At 50.2% G+C, this 22731-nt stretch overlaps 7 protein-coding genes across 7 annotated transcripts; 4 read left to right on the top strand and 3 right to left on the bottom strand.

The window, feature by feature from the left end:
- Positions 1-351: 351 nt before the first annotated feature.
- On the top strand, positions 352-4655 carry AFUA_3G13940 (threonine/serine exporter family protein; the record flags this gene model as incomplete). The annotated part of the gene is made up of 3 exons (XM_749137.2): positions 352-546; positions 605-1714; positions 1792-4655. The coding sequence occupies exon 3, from the start codon at positions 2049-2051 to the stop codon at positions 4653-4655; it is 2607 nt and encodes an 868-aa protein (XP_754230.1). The 5' UTR covers positions 352-546; positions 605-1714; positions 1792-2048.
- A 1104-nt stretch (positions 4656-5759) lies between these two features.
- On the bottom strand, positions 5760-8875 carry AFUA_3G13930 (uncharacterized protein; the record flags this gene model as incomplete). The annotated part of the gene is made up of 2 exons (XM_749138.2): positions 7810-8875; positions 5760-7758 (listed from the first exon to the last, which is right to left on the bottom strand). Exon 2 carries the CDS (start codon positions 7491-7493, stop codon positions 5760-5762), a length of 1734 nt encoding a protein of 577 aa, XP_754231.1. The 5' UTR covers positions 7494-7758; positions 7810-8875.
- A 218-nt stretch (positions 8876-9093) lies between these two features.
- Positions 9094-12821, bottom strand: AFUA_3G13920 (putative APSES transcription factor). Its single transcript, XM_749139.2, has 3 exons — positions 12486-12821; positions 12179-12365; positions 9094-12119 (listed from the first exon to the last, which is right to left on the bottom strand). Exons 1-3 carry the CDS (start codon positions 12531-12533, stop codon positions 10261-10263), a joined length of 2094 nt encoding a protein of 697 aa, XP_754232.2. The 5' UTR covers positions 12534-12821; the 3' UTR covers positions 9094-10260.
- A 182-nt stretch (positions 12822-13003) lies between these two features.
- AFUA_3G13910 (NADH dehydrogenase [ubiquinone] 1 beta subcomplex subunit 7) lies at positions 13004-13449 on the top strand (the record flags this gene model as incomplete). The annotated part of the gene is made up of 3 exons (XM_749140.1): positions 13004-13055; positions 13143-13267; positions 13345-13449. 3 exons carry the CDS (start codon positions 13004-13006, stop codon positions 13447-13449), a joined length of 282 nt encoding a protein of 93 aa, XP_754233.1.
- A 1247-nt stretch (positions 13450-14696) lies between these two features.
- On the top strand, positions 14697-17053 carry AFUA_3G13900 (glutamate--cysteine ligase; the record flags this gene model as incomplete). The annotated part of the gene is made up of 7 exons (XM_749141.1): positions 14697-14707; positions 14752-14830; positions 14905-14970; positions 15032-15174; positions 15232-15357; positions 15413-15998; positions 16055-17053. 7 exons carry the CDS (start codon positions 14697-14699, stop codon positions 17051-17053), a joined length of 2010 nt encoding a protein of 669 aa, XP_754234.1.
- A 267-nt stretch (positions 17054-17320) lies between these two features.
- AFUA_3G13890 (uncharacterized protein) lies at positions 17321-17797 on the bottom strand (the record flags this gene model as incomplete). The annotated part of the gene is made up of 1 exon (XM_749142.1): positions 17321-17797. One exon carries the CDS (start codon positions 17795-17797, stop codon positions 17321-17323), a length of 477 nt encoding a protein of 158 aa, XP_754235.1.
- A 1634-nt stretch (positions 17798-19431) lies between these two features.
- On the top strand, positions 19432-21308 carry AFUA_3G13880 (carboxylesterase/lipase family protein; the record flags this gene model as incomplete). Its single annotated transcript, XM_749143.1, has 4 exons — positions 19432-19737; positions 19791-19977; positions 20034-20663; positions 20710-21308. 4 exons carry the CDS (start codon positions 19432-19434, stop codon positions 21306-21308), a joined length of 1722 nt encoding a protein of 573 aa, XP_754236.1.
- Positions 21309-22731: the final 1423 nt, after the last annotated feature.

Here is a 22731-nt window from a genome sequence, read left to right as displayed (position 1 = left end):
CCTAGCCCTGTGTGCATTCCGTCTTCCCCCCCCCGAGCCTAGTTCTAAGTTCTGTTCTCCATTCGGTCTCAGGAGTTCTAGACGACGGTGTCGTTCGGGCGCTAAACAGCTGCTGATATAGATAAGTGTCTATTATCAGTCTTCAGATGATCCACATTGCCAGCTTTTTTTTCGCCTCCCACTCCCACTGTTCCACACCGAGATGATAAACGTAAAAAGGAAAAAAAAGAGGACAAAAACAACCTTTTTTTTTTTTTTCCCTAGACGATGGCATGTGGCTGCGCTGACTCTGGATTTAGCACGATCTTACCAGAATCTGTCTCTGCAACGGTGCAGATGTCTCTCTCAGGAATGAACTCGTCAATTCTGAAAAAGGAGACTTGGGAATGGAGCTCTGCTGTCTTTACTTCAGATTTGGATCGACTGTAGGTACCTTAGGAGTACAGGACGTGTACTCCTGAGGCCTGACTGAGCAAAGCACAAGCCAATGTGACTCTGACTCTTTCTAGGTCCCAGTGACTAGATCCTTAGGCCACTGTGGTACAGGTACATACTCATGGATCCTGTGGAACCAGATTAGTCGTCGACCTAACCATCAGTCTAGTTTACGGAGTAGTTCTATCTAAGCCTATGCCTGCAACACCGTTCTAATGGTCTAGGTCTTGGGCGGCTGGGTGTCACCGTCTGTTAGTATGTCCATGCTTTTTGTTCTTTTTCTTTTGTTAATCGTTAATACATTAAATCAAATTCATCATTGGAGGATGACGGAAAGTCAAAACTATTGTCATTAATACCATGAATTAACAAGTACCTTCATGTTTTCAGAATCCTCTGGCTGGTCTCGGCGATGCGTTGTGATATTCTTCACCATTGCTACCTATTGCCTCTTCCTTCTAGAATCAGAGCAAAGACCGAAACTGCCCCATCTATTTATCACCTGTCAATTTCCTTCTTATCTGTTGTCCTCATATCTTTTTTTCCAAGGTGTTGTGGCAAAGCTTCTGATACAAATCTCCTCCTCCCTCCCTCGCCTCACGTCAGTTACTGGGAAACAAAAATCATACAGTATAATCCTTCCATCCCCACAGACATCATCCTGCTACACAAAACCCAGAAAAGTTCGAGACTAATTGGTCATTCTCTTTCATATGATTTTGTGCTGAGGAAGGTCTCTGTTGATCAATAATAGCCTTTTTCTCCTGTCCCTATCCGCATTCGCTTCATTGCGCTGGCTGAATTCGGCTGCTTCCATCCACATCCTCACACAAACAACCTCAGATCCTTCTGTTTTTTTTTTTTTTTTTTTTTTCATTTTTTATCTTTAATTTTAATCTCATAATTCTTCGAAAATCTTCTCTTTTAATTGCCTCTCCAATCCTCGCTTTGTCACTTCCCCATCATTACCCTGGTTTTTCCCCTCTCCCTCCTCGAGTGTGTGTGCCTCTGTGCATCATCTCTCCTCTGTCTTTCTGATTTCGTCTCCCTCCCCCTTTTGATCGCCCAAAGCTGTCGTACCCTCTCTCTCCTGGTCCTTGCTGGTTTATTCATATCCGATCTTTCGACCATGTATTCGTGACGTACTTGCATTCTTGGTAGCGGGATCTTCACCCCCTTCCATCCCACCAGGTGGTTGAGCTCCAGCGCCAGCTACAATCCCAAGATCTTATCATCAGTGCCCTCCATTGTCCTCGAGCGCTGGCACAAAGTCTGCGAGGTATGTGTCGGTACTTACTCCTGATCCTTGGGATTGATCACCTTGTGATGCAAGTGCGTATCTGACCCGGTTGCCAGGCTACGCAAATACACCTTGCACGTCCTTCCCCACTACTACTTCACAAGCAAAGGGGGAAACAAAAGATAGTACTACTCATCTAATTTTATTTTTAATCCAGCAAAAGCAGCAAAAAACATCGGAATTAAGAGAAACAGGAGGAGGGTGCACAAGTTGTGCAAGGCAAAAGGAAATCCAGAGGTAGCACAGACAATCCTGAAAGTCCGGGTGTGTGTCTCTGCGCAACCCGCCTGTCGTGTAAAGAAAAGCGTTAAATATGGCCGGCGGTTATTTCGATCTACCAATATCCTCGTCCCGGCGTTCGAGCCTTGCTGATGAATTCCATAATGCGAGCAGACCTGCCCCACCGCCGCGTACTTCTCCTCTTGTGACTCCCAATGAAGGCTCATCTCAGGAAAAGCCGCTGGGCTTTATCAATACCCCCGGCAGGCACCGGAATGCAGGTATTCTGAAAAGTGCGAATCGCGTTAAGTTCACCGTCAGTGAGGCTGGCCTGCTCGAGGCTCCAGCAGCGGGATCGACGTCAGAGACCCGTTTTGACAGTAGGGGTTCCTCACTTCCTCAGCGACCATTGCGTGCTGCCAGCATTCCAGTTGCAGAGAGAGCCCCCCAATCAATTTCTTCGGTGTATCCTGGTTCCAACGCCCCCGCAGGTGTCACGGGCCTTGCTGACCACTCGCAAGCGGCCTCGTCGGAGATCTCAAGGGACTATGAGATCAGCGGAGAGAAAGGGAGAGCCTTCCAGTTTGCTCAGGAGCGAGCCCAGCGACTGGCGTCCCTTCTGGGACGTACTTCCAAATCCCCTCGACCAAGCCCACGATCGAGCGTGCCGTCATCAGTCGCTTCGACCCCCACAGAGGTGGTGCCGCCTTCAGAGGATGGTAGTGACATTCCCATGATCAATCTTTCCGAGAAACATTTCGACGACGACTTTCCCGACGAGGATGAAGACGGCCTTGTTGATGGACGCACATTGACCCGAACGTCAGAGGCCCATCAGCTCGTGCGACAAATGACTCGTAAAGACTTTACCTTTCTGACCCGGATCCGCGCACCGTCCCCGGGACTCCGCTCTGGGCAGGTCACCCCAATCGAAGAGAGAGATCCGGACGCCTATGTCGAGCGGCCGACCCATTATCGCGGGGGCATCCTCTCATCCCTCCTCAAGCTATACGACCAGTCTTCCGGCAGCAGCCACTATTCCCGCGGCCGGTATGGCCACTCCCGTCAGAGCAGTCTGGGAGAGGTCAGTAGCCGGGGCCTCTCGCCGGACCCCGGTTGGAAACAACCCCAGCGACAACGGAAGTGGTACGAAAAATCCCCGAGCCAATCTAGCACCTCCCTCTCCGGCTCGACGGACAAGAACTCGTCCAGCTCGCCCATTGCGATGCTCAAGCGCTCGCGGAGCAGTGGTCCCATCCCTGGTTCGGGCGGCAAACGCTGGACCAAACCCCGGCTGGAGGATGAGATCCGCATTACTGTCCATATCGCCGAGCTGCTCTCGCGCCAGCGATATCTCATCCGACTGTGTCGGGCACTGATGAAGTACGGTGCTCCGACCCATCGTCTTGAGGAATACATGACCATGACTGCTCGAGTCCTGGAGATCGATGGCCAGTTTCTGTACATACCCGGATGTATGATAATCTCCTTCGATGACGCGTCCACGCACACCACCGAAGTCAAGGTGGTCCGATCAGCCCAAGGAGTCGACCTGGGCAAGCTCTCCGATGTACATATTGTCTATAAGGAGGTCATTCATGATGTGATTGGCGTGGAGGAAGCCATCCAGCGGCTGGAGGAGATCATGAAGAAGAAGAACAAGTATTCCGTGTGGATGCTCATCCTGGTCCACGGGTTTGCCTCGGCGTCCGTGGGGCCTTTTGCCTTTAATGCCCGGCCGATCGACCTGCCGATCGCCTTTTTGCTCGGATGCCTATTGGGCATCCTGCAACTGGTCCTCTCCCCACGCTCGAACCTCTACTCGAATGTGTTTGAGATCTCGGCGGCGGTGATGACCTCCTTCCTGGCCAGGGCTTTTGGCAGCATCCGGTACGAAGGCGAACGGTTGTTCTGCTTTTCAGCCTTGGCGCAGTCGTCGATCGCGCTGATTCTGCCCGGGTACCTGGTGCTGTGCGCCAGTCTGGAACTGCAGTCGCGCAGCATTGTCGCCGGCTCCGTGCGCATGGTTTACGCCATTATCTACTCAATGTTCCTTGGATTCGGCATCACAATCGGAACCGCAGTGTACGGCCTGTTGGACTCGAACGCCTCGACCGAGTACACATGCCCCCCGAGCCCAATCCGCGACGAGTACCTGCAGCACTTCCCCTTCGTCATCCTTTTCACTCTCTGCCTCGCGCTCGTTAATCAGGCCAAATGGCGCCAGATCCCTGTCATGCTCTTCATCGCCTTCGCCGGCTACGTCACCAACTACTTCGGCGCTAAGCGCTTCGCCTCCAGCACGCAGGTCTCCTCCGCCCTCGGCGCCTTCGTCGTTGGCGTCCTGGGCAACCTCTACAGCCGCCTCCGTCACGGCCTCGCAGCCGCAGCCATGCTCCCCGCCATCTTCGTTCTCGTCCCCTCCGGACTCGCTGCCAGCGGCTCCCTAATATCAGGCATCGCCTCCGCTCAGTCTATCACAACTACCAGCTCGCCCTACGGCGTCATCTCTAACGGCACGCAGGGGTTCGTCGACGCAGCCCGCAACATGACCCACATCGACGACCAATTCCATGGCGTCGTCTTCGACATCGGCTACGGCATGGTCCAGGTCGCCATCGGCTTTACGGTGGGCCTCTTCCTCGCTGCGCTGGTCGTGTACCCGCTCGGCAAGAAACGAAGCGGCCTGTTCAGTTTCTAGCTTCTCCTCGTTTAAACCATACTCACCTCCTGCTCCTCCTGCATCTTGTCCCCAGAAGCACACCTAACGCATACATCGTATACGTCACATACATACACCATTCGCATTCATCTCGTATTTCATGTCACCTGTTTGTTAGCGTTGCTTTTACCCTATCCTTTCCTGCCGGTCGTCTCAGCTTGATTTGGTTCGATGGATATCCCTACCATTTGTATTTTTTTATTTTTATTTTTTTTCTCCAAACTGTACTGGACTGGTATTAATTTGATTGACTTGAATGTTGGCCAGAACACGGTTTTCACGGTGGCTTTGTTCTTTCATGTTATTATCAGGTAGTTGGTTGGTAGCGAGTATGCTCTGGTGGTGATTTGATTTGATTGATTCGACTTGATCATATGCAAGAAACAAAAGCATGTCGTGGTCATAATTGCTGATCCATATACTTACTATTTCTGAAGAGACACGAATTATTATTCCTGATGATGCTCATGAGTCACGATCGATAATACTCTGTCAATACCCCCCGAGATCAATCAATAACCTGATTTAACGAGTTTCTCCTGTTTCTAATGTAAAGGCTGCTACGTCTCCAGTCGATAAGCAAGGGCAGTGGGACGGCCCTTTAGGGCAATTTTTCTGTACGAATGCTGGGTCCATTACTATGGGATCGATATGCACATAGCCAGATGTACATACACATAATGAGAGAAACATGGAACGTCAAGTCAAGCAGGAGTCTCAGTCCAGAAAAAGAATGTCCCTGGATGCTTGTTCCATATGTTCGTCAATCTCTTCGAATAATTGAAAGAATGAAAAGAAGACGCAGAACCGTAGTGAGAAAGAAAGTCATTCATCTCCGACTGATGTATCATTCAAGTGAATAAGTGTCGGCGGTGGGGTGTACATGTCATTCAAAACACTCTGACAAGTCAAGGAAAAGAAGGCACCAAATCATAATAAGCAAAATACCGGCTCAAGACAGTCGATATTCCAGAATAGTCTGGTCCACAGCAACAATAAGAAGACCAAGAGGACAAAAAGAAAGACATTCAAACTGGGGCAAGTCCGTTACGTCTCAGGTCACATTATGCACGAAGTCCACCGTTACATGAACAGGGTCTTGCGCTTTTCGGCGCTGGAAAGCACGAGCATCGGCGTCTTGCGCCTTTCAGGAGCCTGAGCTGCCGTCTTCTGACCTGCGACGACAGCAGCCACAGAGGGTGGGCCGCTTGGGGGAGATTGCTCCGCCCGGATATCCGCAAATTTACCCCCGAAGAAACTGCCATCTTCGCTGACAGGGGTAGTCGTGTTATAAGGGCTGTCCTGGGACTTGCGTTCCCGCGAGGATCGCTCCTTGCGCTCAGAGCCAATAGCACCGTTGGCAACAGCGCGCAAACTGCCCAGGCTAGGCTTGCTCGAAAGGCTGCCACTGCGAACAGTAGCATCATCGCCATCGGAAAATGCAAAGTCCTTTTCGCTAGCCGGAGTGTTAGTGCCACCGCTGCTGTTATATCCAAAGCTCCGGGTCTCCCCACGTCGCTCAATCCCTGCACGCACAAGGCTGTGGATGGCACGTCGGCGCTGGCGAGTTGCAAAATTCTTGCTCCCCTCATGTTTGGAAGTCGGCTTGGCGATGAGCTCTTCCAGGGAAGGCGGGTTACGGGGCTGACGCACGGGATGCTCTCCAGCACGGTTTTGACCGGGACCGAAAGTGCCCGTCGCCGGCGTGGAAGGGAAGACAGCCGACTTAGGCGCAGAGTCGACGGCAACGTTGTTGGCCCGCGCAGTGTCAATTGTGGCTCCTGCTGCTGGGTTGACAGACGAACTCTTCTTGTGACCTCGGCGGAACGCGTTGGCGGATGGGGGCGGAAGAGGAGCGACGTCCTTAGGAGGTGGTGGGCTGGTTCTTGGGGGTGACACCGTCTGCTGCCTTTCCAAAGGGGACTGCACTGATTCCGATGGGGGAGACACCTCTGCATAGAAGGCTGGAGTCTGCATAACGGGCGATTGATCCTCGTCTTCAACGTAGGGCGAGGAACCATTCTCTTGCATATAACTGTTGTCATAAACATAATTGTGCTGGCCAGTTAGAGGGTTATAAACAGAAAATAGTCCTGGTTGACCAGGAACGGGCTGCACCACAGGTTGAACACCCTGCTGGAGCTGCTGCTGGTAGAAGCCCATGGCGGGAACGGAGAGAGAGGGCATTTCAGGGGCTTGGCCCATGGACGCTCCAAGGTTGAGGCCCTGAAACTGCTGTGCTGCAGCGGTGACGCTGATCAACTGCTGCTGCAAGCGCTGCTGCTGAGCAGCCAGGAAGAGATTGGTCGACATCAGTTCCGCGTAAAGAGTCTCGTCCATCGGCATGTCACCCGCGATGTCGATGGCCGGCGGTGCAAGCACCTGTTCCGGTAGAGTGTACATCGGCCGCCCGTTTCCCATGTCCAAATGTTGATTGGTGGCAAACGAGCGCCGGGGAAAGCCAGCTCCTGTCGCAGTTTGCGGAACACGATCAGCTGTGCCACTAGTATGGGCTCCATATCGCCCTGTTTCCAGGCCAAGATGCTGCTGACGTTGTGACGCGGACGGTAGGGTCGCGGATTTGGGAGCAGTTCTCAAACCCGCCAAAAGATGGGACCGGCTAGTACGAGGGGTAGGAGGAACCGGCGCCGAAGGCTGGGACTCGTCGATGGTAGAAATATGTGGAGGAGGCACATTCAAACGTTTGATGTTGGAGCCTTTTCTCCGAGAAGCAAACCCGGAACCAGGAGCTCCGAGACTGTTGCCATTACCGAATGACGAATTGTAAGTCATTTGAGCAAGACCGCCAGCGTCCATACTCAAAGTTCGTGTAAATGGAATATAGACAATATGTGCACGAGATAATAAAAGAGTAGTATCAACACTCCGCGAATGGCGGGAGGGAGGTGGATCGGTGAATTAACAATGGCTTCGTTCGAGGAATTACGTTATTAGTATGATGCTGAGGGCACGCGGGACGGAAATAATCAGACAGCACTGCGAGATTCCTGGAAGGATTGACGGAGTGTGAGGAAAGCGTTGCTCGTGAAAGGATTTTGTTCGAAAAAGAGCCAGTCGACACCTATAACGTGTTAGCATTAGCAAATTCACATACCAACCAAAACTAACTAACCACTAGTGGTAAAAGAGTAAACGATTAGATCCAACGAGGACAGCAACCAGATGGTTCCCAAACGTTGAACGGTTGAGCAACTCAAAGTGTCACAGCTTTAGCTCAGAACTGATATGAAAGAGAAAGGCGACGACAGAAGCAATCCGACAGTGGGAGGCCTGACAATTAGAGGCTAGTCAATGGTGTCGTCGAAGAAGAATCCAACGAGTAGTTTCCGATCTGTAAGAAAGATAATATGAACGCGTGGAGTGTGCTCTGCAACCCCAGCAATGTTGAAGGACGCTTGACGCGCGATAAGCGGAAAGAAGCTCTGACACAAACGATGGCCAGAGCCAAGGAAGAGCAGAAAAGTCGACGCGAAGCGGAGGTGTCACTTCGAAAAGAAAAGGAAGACTTTTTGTTTTTTTACCCTCTATTAAACGGTTTTATTATGTCTCCCGGTATCCCGCACAAGAAAGAAGAATTGGATGTTTCTCAGCCGTGAGGGGGGTAAAGAAGAAAAGGGAGGAAGGTCGACGGTGCGGCGACAGAAATGAATGGGTGTTGGGGGCGAGGAGGATGAACTCCCGCAGGTTGACAGTGTTCGGGTATCGGCCTGATACGTGCCAGTCACCTGCTTCGTTTGCTTTGGCTCGTTTCTTTTTTCCGCCCGCCTTTTCCCTTGGACGACGGGGTTCAGCAACCAAAGCCCGATGTAGATAGAAGGACGGAGCCAATTGATGGGGAGCAGAGTAATCTTAATGCAAAACAGCGAGAATAAAAGTAAGTACCAATCGGAAGAGAGAAGCTGCGGAGAGAAACAAGAAAAGGGGTGAGAAGTGAAGAGGGATTAGGTTAAATGGATGTATGGAGAAGATAGGATGGAGATGGAGATGAATGGGGAGGAAGAGAAGTGGATGATGAACAGGAGGAGTGAAGAAAGAGTGAAGAGATGAAGAGAAGAGGTCCGAAGACTCCCTGAAAGGCGTTGTTCCAGGCAATCTCAGGTGAATTTTATTATTATTTCCCGATAGTCGGGCGGGAGATGATGGGTTGAGACAAGTCAGTGGTTTGCAGTGTCAAATGCATACGCTGAGTGGCTCGCTTGGCAGAGACGCTAACCAATCACAGTTAGCCTACGAGGAGCAAAGTATGAGTAGACATTGCTGATTGGATGATTCAAAAAATAAAATAAACCGAGGCGAGTTTGATTGACGCCTAATAATAAAGGGCAGCCGCTCCAATCCCTTTGGTCTCATTTAAATGGCATCTATTCCTCCATTGTTATTACCACAATACATGGGTTAATAACATACATAGCATTAACTTACTATCAAACATGTGTCTCTACCATCCCTAGTAATAGTCTAACAACACGAGACAACACAAACATGGAGTCGTAGGTAGTCTCCTCTCCACAATACGAGGGTCTGATTGGTCCAGATCTTCGCGCTCTATTTGGATGATCCCAGTCTAGCGTCTTCAAGTGGCCTTGTTCGCCGCCAGCCATCCGCTTCTGCTGCGCAATTCGCCCAGGAACCGCCGTCCGCTGCTTCTGACTGGTCTGTCAGGCGGTGCTGGACCACTTGCAGGATGTGTGATGTGCTGCCTGCATATGATGCTCTTGAGCTAATAGAATTGCTGGATTGGGGTTTTGTAGGTGTTCACTCTTCACAATTCAAGTCTACCTAGATTCTATGTTGTGACTCAGCTGGATACTGTTGTTGAGGTGTGGGGATGGCTACTCTACAATATTTCCGCCTCTCCGGCGAGTCCTGATAGTTTTGTGTTGAAGAGTAAGATACAATTAGTGGATTTCACATGATGACTTGATGGAAGAGCTGTACATGGTATTTCTTAGCGGTCCTCTCTACGGAGTACCTTGTACGACCTGGCTCTGGTGTCGATAGCCAGATGATTAAGACTGCCACTGGCCGAGGCTCTATGTTTGTCTCCCTCGCATGCAATGATCGCCAGCTAAGACCGACCATGATGTCACCCTGAGTCAGTCTGTTACAACTGAGAACTTCTGTCGTTCGTTTGAAATTCGTTATCCTCCAAGAAAACATCCATTGCTGTCCAGCATATTTTGGTCTGTTACTATGTACAAAAGAACAAGTGTCAGGGGGCTATTATCAGCCGGATTCACCACGGATGAGAGATCAACATGCAATAGCCGAGCAAGATAGATTCTCAAAAAAATCCACCCAGTAGTTGGAAACACGAGACCATTCAAAAGTCATAGGAAATCGAGCTTGGGTATCTGCTGGCAGGCATCGCATCATTCTACCAGCCAGGAGTGCAATTAGCATCGCAAATCATGAGATAATGCAGGGATATGCAGAGGAGACATAGATACGGAGAGGTACGAGCCTCCCCCCGCTTCGGAATGGGAATAAATCAGAAGGGCGTAACAACTGTAACAATTGGGTTCACTCATATGGACATGCTTCCCAGCCAAAGTTACCCCGTTCAGGCGTCCACAGATACTGGTGGCCCAGAGAACGGGAGGGACGATGGCTCCCGTTGAGAAGGGAGACGCTTTTGCACTGGCTCAGGTGATTCGCCGCCCGGCCCCCTTCCATTCATTCGGTCAAACTCCAACGTCTCGGCCAACTCCGCAGCCATAGGGTCTAACTCTTCCTCCTTTAGGCCCGTTGCAAGGGCGACAAGCCTTCGATGCACATCGAACTTGGTGCTTACCCCCGCATCGGCGGTCTGCTGGGCTAGATCCCTGACTGCTGCACGGCGCGCTTTCTGTAGGGAGCATAGTTGTCGCGCCAGCTGATAAGTGATTAATAATTGGTTCTGATCGCTCGATGAGGGCATCATGTTCTCCTTTGCTGGTGGGGGCATTGATGTTAGTCGCTCTTTCAGGCGGACTTGTTGAATTTGTTCAAGAAGAGATTCATAAGTGCTTCTGAGTCGCTCATATCGTTCAAGCTGGGCCTCAACCGGTTCTCCTTCGGTCTCTTTGGCTTCCAAGGCGGCAGTCTGCTCCTGAATCTTCTGCCGATCCACTTCCAACTGCTCGTACAAAGCTTCGGGATTCGCAACGTCGTCTGAGACTGGTTCATTAGATTTCGTATGCCCATAACAAGCGGCGAGCTTCTTATTAGTTTCGGCCATGATGGCACTAATCTTGGCAAGTAAGGCTGAGGTGGCAAGTGAAGCTTCGGCCGGAAGAGCATCGGTCTGGTCGGGGGTTTCCAGGACAGTGAGATCGCCTTCCGTGTGATCAATTCCCATTGTTATTGAAGATGGCGGGGGAGGAATATTCTGCTCGGGGAGATGCGCTCTCTGGGTAATGCTTGTGGCCGTTTCGCCTTTCTTATTGACCAGATCTCCAGCTCGCGGGCAGTGCCCCAGAAGCAGATTGACCAAGCGAAATGCGCCATTTCGAGCTGCGACTAGAGCGGCTGTATCCCCATTTGAGTCCTGGCAGGAGAGTAGCAGGTCGATTTCGTCTTGCGAGCAGGTATTATGCAATTTGTCCAACAGGACTTCGCAGTAATATCGAGAGCTCTTCCATTTCCCTTTACTCCTGGTAGTTTCCGATATGTGATGGAAAATGGTGGCGCCGAACCAGTCCCTGAATGAGACAGTGTCAAGGAGTAGGTCCAGAAGTGCCGGGAATGTCCTCTTCTCATAATTATTCGTAAATAAAACAGCGCGTACCAGAGGTGTTTCTTCATGGACGGATAATGCCTTGATGTTTGCGCCCCTTCGCAATAGATCTTTCACAATTTCTAAATCTCCCATTGCACAGGCCCAATGAAGAGCGGTATTGCCCGAATCGTCAATGGGACGATCCACTTGGAAATTGGCTGGAGGTTGTGGAGGCGGAATCCGTGTTGCTTCTGGAGCGTCTCCAACTGTCATGAAGTAATCCAACAGCTGATCACCATAGAGTATGTGCTCCTGCTCACTAATCGACATAGCGGTGACTTCATTCATCTCACGCTTGCGCTTTCGAGAATAAGCACCATGTTGCGACATAGACATCATCTCTTCATCTGCCGCCATGGACGATGACTCGAGTGTCGCCTGCTCAATCGATTCGTTATCGTCATAACCAGGGTTGATCTCAAATTGTTCGTGCGGGAAGCTCGGTGGTCCCATGTTGCGAATGGGCTTGGCAGCACTGAATACCTGCTCATTCACGGCTTTCTTTTTGGAGGCTCTTGGTCTCGATGAGGCGGCGGAAGTATGTTTTGGTGCCGGCGGAGGGGTGTGATCCCCTGCTACATAGTCGAAAATAGGCCTTAGCTTGTCAATGATGTTATTGCGCTCGGCGAGTAAACGACCCTCGTGAAGTGGGATCCATGTTCCTATCGACAATGTTAGCCGAATGGCAAACGACGACACTTGACCGTGTAGAATATCCTACCCTGGTATTTGCCATAACCACCCTGAACCTTCTCATGAGTCCCTTTCTGGACTTCACGCTCGAGAATCCGGGTTCTCGCTGGCTTGTCAAAACCAGCTACTTTAAGAATATGTGTAGCATTGATCCAATCATCGCCTCGTCGGCGCATAACACTTTCGCCATCGACTTTGAACTCGTAAACTGGAACCTATTGAACTGCGTTAGATTGGCTTCGCGGCGAAGGAAGGGGCAAAATGGATGGAAAGAGGCATTGGGGAAAATTTGAGGCTGTAGGGAAAACAGAGATACGCAATTAGAAGAGACTTACGCTGCTGTATGTAGCAGAATAGATTTTTGAGAAATCCACCGCCGCCATAATGCCCGTCTCCGCAAACCGTTGTGATGCAATCAGTATGTTCCCGAACTGTTAACAGCGGTTGATTTGACGCGGCTTGACGGCCTGTGATGACCAATCGCAGCGCCTAAATTAACCTATCTTTGGGCATTTAAGAACATTTAATAATATAGGAGTCCAATAGAATATGAAACAACAGCTTTGGAGACGAAAAGATGAAGTATTAGCCACCAGTGGCTCGTTGAACACTCGCTGACATCCCAGAAACGCGATGCTTCGCAGGCTGGCTAGCGAAGACGCGCTTGGGGAGGAAAGAACCGCGTAAAGTGGTCCAGAGATGCGTTAGTCCTATTGCGGAAAATACATCACGTGGTATCACCTGACCGTATCGGAACGAAGGAACAGCAATGCCAGTAGGAGAGCTGCAAACATCGCTGCCCGGTCGCTTATCCTTCAACCATACTCTTCCGTGCATTGTTTTCTCCATCAATATGACTGTCGTGGAGTCAGTGAAGAGCGCCGTTGGGCTCGCGGATAGCACTGGTATGTTTTGGTGCCATTAGCACTCGAATTGTGGAATCGGACGCCGAAGGATGGATATCTGCAATGGCTGCTAACTCATTGAGATAGTCGCTTCCCGTCAAGAAATGTCCGACGCTCGTCTTCCGCTGCCGTACCGAGACTCCTGTGCACACCTCCTGATCCCATTGAACCGTTGCCGACAGCAGGAGTACTACCTTCCTTGGAAATGCGAGGTATTACAACTGTGCTTTGCGTGCCAGTAAATAATTTCGGTTTTTCGGCAGCTACTAACCCTTGAATTTCTGTACAGGACGAGAGACACAGCTACGAGAAGTGTCAATATGAGGAATTCAAGAAGCGCGTCGCCAAGATGGATGAGCTGCGAGCTGCGAAGAATGGCGCCCGGAGCAACTGATTTGTGAGAGACCAGCTGTGCATTCGAAATGAGCGAAGGACCCGACTGTGTACATAATAAGATTATGAGGTTATTTGTCCATGTATCGACTGGCGTTAGGATCTTTCTTCACAATGAAGTTGCCGAGACCTAAGCCCTCTTGATCCATCGAGGCGCATTCTGCAGGGACTACATCTTTACACGGTGTTGAGTTGGTCATGTGTGAGAGCTTCAGTCGATCTAAAAGGTGGCTGGCGATGGCTGATGCTGTTGGCCTATGGTATTTTCAGCAAATCTGCTTTGCAGCAGAAAATAGCTCTTCGTGCTCTTGTATTCCCGTCTCCGCTTCCTGTCTTTCCCTCCGTTATGCCAGAAGTCGAGTTCGAAATGTGGCCATTCCGAGCGGCTCATGGATGGACTGATGTCGTTGCAGTCTCAATAAGTCATACCATTCCGCAGGGACTGCCTCATTTTCCCAATAAACAGTCTTTCCTGGAGTACCATAAACTAAGAAAAAGTCAATTTTCAGCTCTTCCTGGAGGTCAATTCCGAAGTTTGCATTAAAAGAAGGCCATATAGACAATACATCATCCATGGTGCGCTACTCTAAATCGCACCGGCGTATCGAGGAGTTCAGATCTCTTCCAACGACTCATCACAAATCAACAGTAAGCTACAAAAGTGTCTATGTCCTAGTTATTCGCTTCAAAAAAAAAAAAAGAAAAAAGAAAAAATAAGCAAGATACGTGAACTACGTACTACCCTATTACGTGCCACAGACGTAATCACATGATCCGATGTCTCCGCGCTTTGGAGTAGTTAGTTATTTCCAGGTTGTTGCTTATAAATCCTCTTCGCGCAGTTTCCGCCGTATTATCAGCGAACATAGATGGGTTTAGTGACTGTTCCAATTTTGCTGCCCCGCGGGAACGAAAAATCCTCCCCCACTACTATGCCAGTGGGAAGGTTTACTCCAATAGGCGGTTGATTCCGGCCACCGAAGCTTCGGCGCGAAAAAGCAGATAAAGTCCAACCATCACTTCTGCGATGATCAGATAATCTCACCCCTTCTTCTTCTGTTCCTGTGTACTTTAGAGAGTTTGCATCACTTGCCACGGACATTGGTTGCACCTTACTCGCTGGCCCCGCGTTCATTCGAGGCCTAGACTGCCAGGAATTTCCGCCTCCTCAGTGTGGGTTCTCGGATCTGTCCTCGGCTTGATTGCTTTGGTTGCTTGTACTGGGTTGGTTGGGTCTTTCATGATACGATGGGTTTACTGTATGTCAAGAGCGACGATGCGCAAAATCTGGTGCTAATGTTAGCTTAAGAGCACTTGGAACAGCACTTGATTGGGAGGAAGCCAAGAAACGTTCCGATCAAGTGCGGAAATGGGGAATTGAGGTCAGTCCCTTGAAGTCAATGTTCTCTGTCCATGCGACATGGGATACCGGGTCCCTTACTGACATAACTGATAGCAATTACTGGCTATCTGGAACAGGGCCAAAGGGAAAGAGCGTGATGCCCTACTATGGGGTGACGAGGTAGATAGCGCCTTCATCGAGCTGGTTGCCCTTTTTGGCCAAATGGCTCACACGGAATCAGGTCGAGTATCTTGTGGTAGCTATCGATGACGAGGTCAAAAAGGCACGATTGTCTCTGGCTCAAGCTGAGATTCTCAAGTCCTTGGCTAGAGACGAGGCATTGTGGAAGGAGAAGCGCTCTGGTCCGGCGCATGGTAAAGAACAGTAAGCTATGCCAACCGTGTGCTTTATCGCCGGATCTGCCTAATACGAGCGAGTTAGTGAGGGCGAAGAACCTCCTCATTTTCATCCCGAGTTCGGCCGCTTCATGCTAGAGGCTACTCCGGGAAGGCCGTGGGGTATCGACTTTAAGGATCTGCTGAAAGTGGAATCGAACATGAAATGGAGGTACGTTTAGTTATTGCCATTAAACGTATTCACGTTCACTAACTGGACGGTTCAGGCGAGAGATTGCAAAGTCTCACATGGCGCCAAATGAGTTCCCTATCACACTTACCACGTTTCCTCGTCTAGGAACAAAGGATGATTACATCCAGCCTTACTATGCTCCATCTGGGCCAGCACTGCGCTCGCAGTTTGTCCCCGACGAAATTGCTAATCCACATATCAGATTCCCAACACTGGCAGCAAATATCAGATCGAGAAGGGGTCGAAAGGTCGAGTTGAATGTGCCCATCTTCGTGGACAAGAACACCCCAGTGCCTTTCAAGGACCCCACCGTGGACTATGATCTTCACAACTGGCCCGAGGATGATGATGTGCGAAATGGAGCAGCAAAGGAAGGCCACGTCTATATGGATGCGATGGCGTTTGGAATGGGCAGTTGCTGCCTTCAGATCACATTTCAAGCCAAAAACATAACGGAAGGGAGGAAACTGTATGACCAGCTTAGCCCACTGGGACCCATTCTACTGGCACTTACGGCTGCGACACCAATATACAAGGGATTTCTTGTCGATACTGACGTTCGATGGAACCAAATCGGGAATGCTGTTGACGATAGGACGCGGGAAGAGCTTGGCGAACTTGTAAGGAATCTTGCATCCTCTGCATATCGACGCAATGGAATTAACAAAGATGCCAGCCTCTGAAGAATGATAGATGGAGGATCCCTAAGTCTCGATACGCGTCCAACTCCACCTACATCTCCCAGGACCCGAGGCTGCGTAAGGAGTACCTGGATCCCGAACTGATCGTGGACGAAGACATCAAGAAACGACTTATCGAGGGAGGCATGGATGATTTGTTAGCGACTCATTTTGCCCACCTTTTCATCCGTGACCCCTTGGTCATCTTCTCGGAGGACCTGGACGAGCTGGATTTGAACAAGGCCGACCACTTTGAGAACCTACAGTCGACTAACTGGCAACACATGCGCTTTAAGCCGCCGCCACCTGACAAGGCTGACATTGGCTGGCGTGTCGAATTTCGTTCAATGGAAATCCAGATGACGGACTTTGAGAATGCGGCTTTCAGTATCTTTATTGTTCTCGTCACTCGTGCCATTCTCAGCTTCGACCTCAACTTCTACATACCGATTCAGCGAACCACTGAGAACATGGAAACGGCTCATGCACGCAATGCGGTGCTGGACCAGAAATTTTATTTCCGCAAAGATCCATTTTCCCGCCGTGTCCCCAGAGCGAGTCATCGATCGACCAGCGCCAGCGAGGCCTCATCGGCCACTTCTTCTGCCTCCAATACACCCCCTTCGTCACCTCCACTTGGACCAGTGGATCTGGAGTACGATCTTATGACTATTGATGAAATTGTCAATGGCTCTGCTGACGGATCATTCCCGGGGCTCATTCCACTCGTGGAATCGTACCTGAATAGTGTCAATGTGGACGTGGAGACTCGGTGTTCCTTAGCTACCTACCTTGACCTCATCAGGAAACGAGCAAACGGAACCCTCTGGACAGGAGCTCGGTGGATTCGCGAGTTCGTTGCCTCTCATCCTTCGTATAAACAGGACAGCGTGGTATCTGAAGAGATCTGCTACGACCTTGTGAAAGCTGTTGAAGAGATGACCGTAAAGGAAGGCAGGGATGGGAGTGTCGGATGGCAATTACTGAGGGGCTAATAAGCTTGAAAGCACTTGCATTATCAAGTGACGAGATTTGTTTCACAGGCCTAGCATTGGCGGATAATATCATTCAACTATAGATAGCATTGTTCTTGCGTTACTTGGTATCCCATTACAAAACTTATGCAGAACCGTCTTCAATATCCAGGCCCTTCTCAGTTCTCGCACTTGCATATTTCCTCTTTGGCTTTCCCTGCAGAATCGCGTGTAGGTATCCAAGCATTTCGGGCCTCAAAACCGATAATGTGCGTAACCAAACTGATCTCAGACCAGTGAAATTTTCTCGTCGTCCGTGGGCCGTCGACACGAATCGGCCAGGCCAGTCACCTTCCATCCCCCATTAATCTTGTGGAGGACGAACAGTTCGACACCGACATGGTCCACAACCCCATTGATCTTCGCCCTGAACGGGGCCCACACAGCCGCTAGATTCGCCGACTCGTGCACTTTCACTTCAGGGTCCCACATGCGCTCGTCGATATCGTCCTTGATCTTTGAAATGTGCTCAACAAAGGCTCCAATGGTGCAGAATCGTGGCACGCTGGGTGGCGGTGGCCAGAGAGCCATTCCTCCTGCCTTGACGCAGTACTTGTCGAAGTCATCGCGAGACTTTGTTTCCAAGGCAGAGAGGAATCCTTTTGTCACTGTGACAATGGCGTCGACCTCCTCTGTCAGGTTGCAGGCAGTCGAGGTCGAGGCATCTGATTGTCGCTGAGATTGATTCGGTAGTGTCCAACACATTGTGGACTTGTGGAATTGATTGGAGGTGCTGGTGTAGAAGCGAAAAGAGCTTTTTTGCGCCTGCGCTGTGTGCACCTGTGCCAGTGAATGGCAAAGAGCTGCCGGTTCCGGGGAAAGACCTTCATTTGATCGAAGGTCGACATTCCCCCGGCTGTTCCATCAGCCATTTCACATGCAGATTCCCGTCAAGAGGGTTTGGGTCTTTGAATGGCAGAGGCAGATTGGCCCTGTTGTTTAAGCTTGAGGGAGCAGTGGGCACATGTTTGATCGAGGAGCCCCTCTTTCCATGAGAATTGTTACACGTTAGAGCATCCGTCGCAATTCAGGGACACCACGCTAACGGATCTCGTCACCACTGCATTGGAAAGACGTCTCCAGAACAGGTTGGACGTGTCACCGTTGCACTGCGAGCTGCATCAGGTTTTTGCTGTCTGACAAGTATGACCCATTTAACCGCCGAACGGCGGAGGCACATGAAGATTGAATGCGGCTTGAAAGGTTGCCTCTGATTGTGTAGCATGGTCAGGACTGGGAGGCAACACGAGCAGGATAATTGCATAGCATTTCCCACAGCCTCCTGGTGCAGTGCTCAGCTCCTTGCCGTGTCAGCCTGCGTTCGTTGCCATATAGACCTTCTCTTGGATATCTTCAGTCATAGTCGACCAGACTCAGAACTAGGCATATCGAAATATGTCACCTGCAGAGTAAGTTGCGCGGAAAGGTTGGTTGACTCTTCGTACAACAACACAGAATGAATGGCTGCGTCCCGTTGAAACCGTCGCTTCAAGGTCCCCTGAAGTGGCAGTCGAGGTCTCCACTGCCAGCAAGAAATAATGTGTTACTGAGCTGGACCAAGACTAGAGCCCCTGTCCTTGGCTTGGCTTCCTCTTCTCCGTCAAGCCCTGGTGATCTGCGGGCATGGTGTGTGTGAGGTTTGAGCAGTCAGCCATTTCTTTCTTGTTTCTTCCTGGAAGGTCCATTGACATTTCTCAGAATCATCGTACCAACTCTGTCAACACCGATGTCATCAACGACATGGCCATCCCACGAGACCATGCGCTACCAATCACCTTAACACCAGTTCATGATCACCTCTTTAACGGTCCTGAGGCCGACGACCCCACCTGGGAAAACCTCCCTGACTCGTAAACTATCCAATAACCTTTTGTCAGAGCTTAATCATTCATGACGATGCTTGTCCGGCAATAGACTTCGGCTTGCGATGTCTTACATCTCCATCACATATGCCTTGAACGTGTTGGCAACGGCTATTCTTCGGCGCACTTCCGTGCCGCCTACAATAGCCTGAGCATCACAACTTAGTCTATTTCTCGTTTTCTTGACCCAATTCTGGCCCCACGAAGTTACGTTCTCCGCTACGGACATGATGATCGTTGCTCTTCTAGGCAGAACGGCCGGGGTGGGTTTTGTGGGATCCCCGCACTCTTCAGGGCCCCGCAAACTCCACGACTCCCCTACTGATGGAATGGGGGCCACGCCATGAAGATCAACAATCACCGAAAACCAGATTTGCAAGAAGTGGTTAGCATCATTCGCGCTTTTTCTCCTTGCGCCACCACAATGGGTACCGGCATATATAAGATGATTGAGCCGAAACTTGCGCGGGAGAGGAAATGGTACAAGTTCCAGATAACGAGACCAGAGCCTTGAGAATGAAACTTTTGGCTGCTTCTTTCTTTGCTCTCTGGGCTGTGGGAGATGCTGCACCGAGCAGTGTTTCCAATCCCAGAGTCCGAGTCCGAAATGGTACCTACGTTGGCATGAGAAATGTGAATTACCAACAAGATTTCTTTTTAGGCATGCCGTATGCCCAGCAGCCCGTGGGAAATCTGCGATTCAGAGTCCCTCAATCTTTGAATGAGAGCTGGGAGGGGGAGCGCAATGCAAAGAAGTACTCGGATATCTGTGTTGGGTATGGCGTAAGTCAACACCTCCCTCTTTGGCAGACCTCAGGCGAGCTGACTGAGAGTAGTCGGACTCTATTTGGTATCCGATGTCTGAAGCTTGTCTCACCATAAACGTCATCCGCGGTTCGTCGGTTGATGAGAACTCGAAGCTGCCTGTTGGCGTGTGGATACATGGGGGTGGATTCTACATGGGCTCAGGCTCTGACGAGCGCTATAATATGTCTGCTATCGTTGCGAACTCGTACGAGATTGGTAGGCCATACGTCCAGGCACCAGAAGGCACTCTATCACCATGCTCACTAGTTCAGGCAAACCGTTCATCGCTGTTTCGTTCAACTACCGTCTTTCCGCATGGGGCTTCTTGAGTTCTCAAGAGGTCGTTGACAGCGGAAACACTAATATCGGGCTCAGAGACCAAAGACTGGCGCTTCAATGGGTCCAAGAGAATATCGCGGCGTTTGGAGGTGACCCGGCCAAAGTCACCATCTGGGGAGAGTCCGCTGGAGGAATGTCTGTTGGGTATCATCTCACAGCATACGGCGGTAGAGACGATGGACTCTTCCGCGGAGCTATTATGCAATCTGGTGGCTCAATATCTGTCAGTCCAGCCAGCTACACAGTATTTCAAGGCTCTTACGACAATCTTGTGTCGAAAGTCCAATGCTCGGACGATGAAGATACGCTGCAATGTCTGCGTGATGTGCCCTTTGAGACGTTGAATGCCGCGCTCAACGGTACTGGCGGCTCACCCAACTACCGATTTGCCCCAGTGGTTGACGGGGATTTCATCCCGGATCGCGGCAGTGTGCTCTTGAAGAAGCACAGATATGTCAAAGTCCCCATCATTGCTGGTACAAACACAGACGAGGGGACAGCATTTGGTCCCTTGGGATCAATACCACGGAGCAATTCTACGAGTACCTCACAGGTTTGTTGGAGTGCGCTTTCACCTTTTATCACTAGACCTGCTAACCCCCGAGATAGATGCCAAATATGGGGGGACGACCAAGCTCCCCCATCCAGTAGCAAAGCGAATCCTACAGCTCTATCCTGACGACCCGTCCCAAGGCATCCCTGAGTACCTCGGATCAGAACGTGTGCCATCGATGGGCTACCAATGGCGACGTACATCCGCCTATGCAGGAGATGTGATGATGCATGCCAATCGCCGCCGACAATGTGAAGCGTGGACGGAGACATCTACGCCAGCGTACTGTTATCGATTCAATGTCCACGCGGCAGACGTTCCTCTACTCATGGGAGCCACCCACTTTGAGGAGGTGGCGTTTGTTTTCAATAACATCGAAGGACTTGGCTATCATGGTGGTAAACCGTTTGACGGCACGCCCGAGTCGTACAAACAGCTCAGCAAGTTGATGGCGAGTATGTGGGCATCATTCATCCATGACTTGGATCCGAACTCGGGCATCAAGAACTCGCCCGTTCATTGGGATCCGTACGGCAGAAGGAAGCCTGTCGACTTGCTCTTCGATGCCAATGTAACGAGCCACATGGAGCCCGACACATGGCGGAAGAAGGGGATGGACTATATCAATTCCAGGGCTGATGTGTATGGGCGATGATTATAGCGATCATGTGCCTTGAAGATCACGAGCAATTCTCCGATTGTAGAGGAGATGCAGCGCCGTGGTAATTCAAGTCCTGCTACTATTAAGCCACCGCTGTAATTAGGAAGTACTCCAGAATGATCATGATCTCTATCTACACTACCCGGAACTTTTCAGAAGGATTACCTCGCATACTCTGTTCGTCGACAAACCAGCATTACCAAATCATGCTAGGCGTAGTTATCACCAATCCCCACGCCATTGCCGACTGCGCCTCTTCTAGGTAGAATGTCCAGATGACAACTCGACCCGAGATACTCCGTACCGCCGAGCGAGGAACGCAAAAAGAAAAATTCAGCGTTGTACGTTTACAACGGTATGCAAGGGCAGACGTCTCCACTAGGTACGCCATGTCAAAACTCTGAACCAGTCCACACACCAAAAATTACTCTATCATAACCTGGTTGTAACATACAGGATGTTCGTGTTTCGATACCAAGTGGACTTTTGATATTAAGGTCACAAATACTCGCATCCGCTGATCCGCACAGAAAATGTAATGCTAACAATGCTGAACATAGCAAATGATAGCTGTCATGTATCCCTTCCTAAAGACTCATTGAGAATCGGAATCCAATGTATATGAGGCTAAAGCCAATAGGACGTTAGTGGACTCTTACTCAGGTACGAAAATTACAGAGCATATCTCTACATAAGGAGTACCTTACAGTCAGCAAGTGCAAACGATTTTGCCACCTTACCTCATTCGAAAGTCATGTGCACGTTGATAATGGTATCCCGATGAGTCATGTTCGCATCCACGGCAACATTATTCTCCTAGAATAAAGTTTCTCATGTCTAGCTACACATTCTGTTCTATGTTGGAAATATCTGCGGACCGCTGGGACATTCTTTGTGCATGATCTGGGACAGTATGCGTGTCTTGATGCTAGCTATGCCGGTCAATAGTTCCAGCCAACCATAGATCGTAGATGAGCCCCTTGCTATTCTCGGGTCGATACGGTGGAGAATGCTGAATAATTGCCTAAGATTAGGGGGGTAATTGAGGTATTACCATTTTTGGAATTACCTTCCTAAAATCCCCTTCCATACAGTTTAGCTAATGAGATGACAACGATGATCACTTCTACAAATAGTCGCTCAGGTGAGTGCTGATAAAAGGCAAAAGGACATCTTATACAAAGTATAAATGACCCCGTAGGTATGAATATAGGGCCTATGTGGAACTATAGACAATAGACTAGGTATTGAAATAGAATACCACTAGGCTAAAACGGTGTCCGGCCGATTCCTATCAGTCTACTCCGTAGGGCCTATATTTATTTCTCAACACTAGGGTAGCATCCAATGCCCAAACAGCTTGGGAAGAATTGGGACGGTCTGAGCGTTCCAGATTTATCTCTGATCCATCCGGCTT

Source organism: Aspergillus fumigatus, chromosome 3 (genome assembly GCF_000002655.1).
Source record: "Aspergillus fumigatus Af293 chromosome 3, whole genome shotgun sequence".
Classification (NCBI taxonomy): domain Eukaryota; kingdom Fungi; phylum Ascomycota; class Eurotiomycetes; order Eurotiales; family Aspergillaceae; genus Aspergillus; species Aspergillus fumigatus.
The sequence above is the reverse complement of the archived record's forward strand: the minus strand, read 5'-3'. Positions and strand labels throughout refer to the sequence as shown.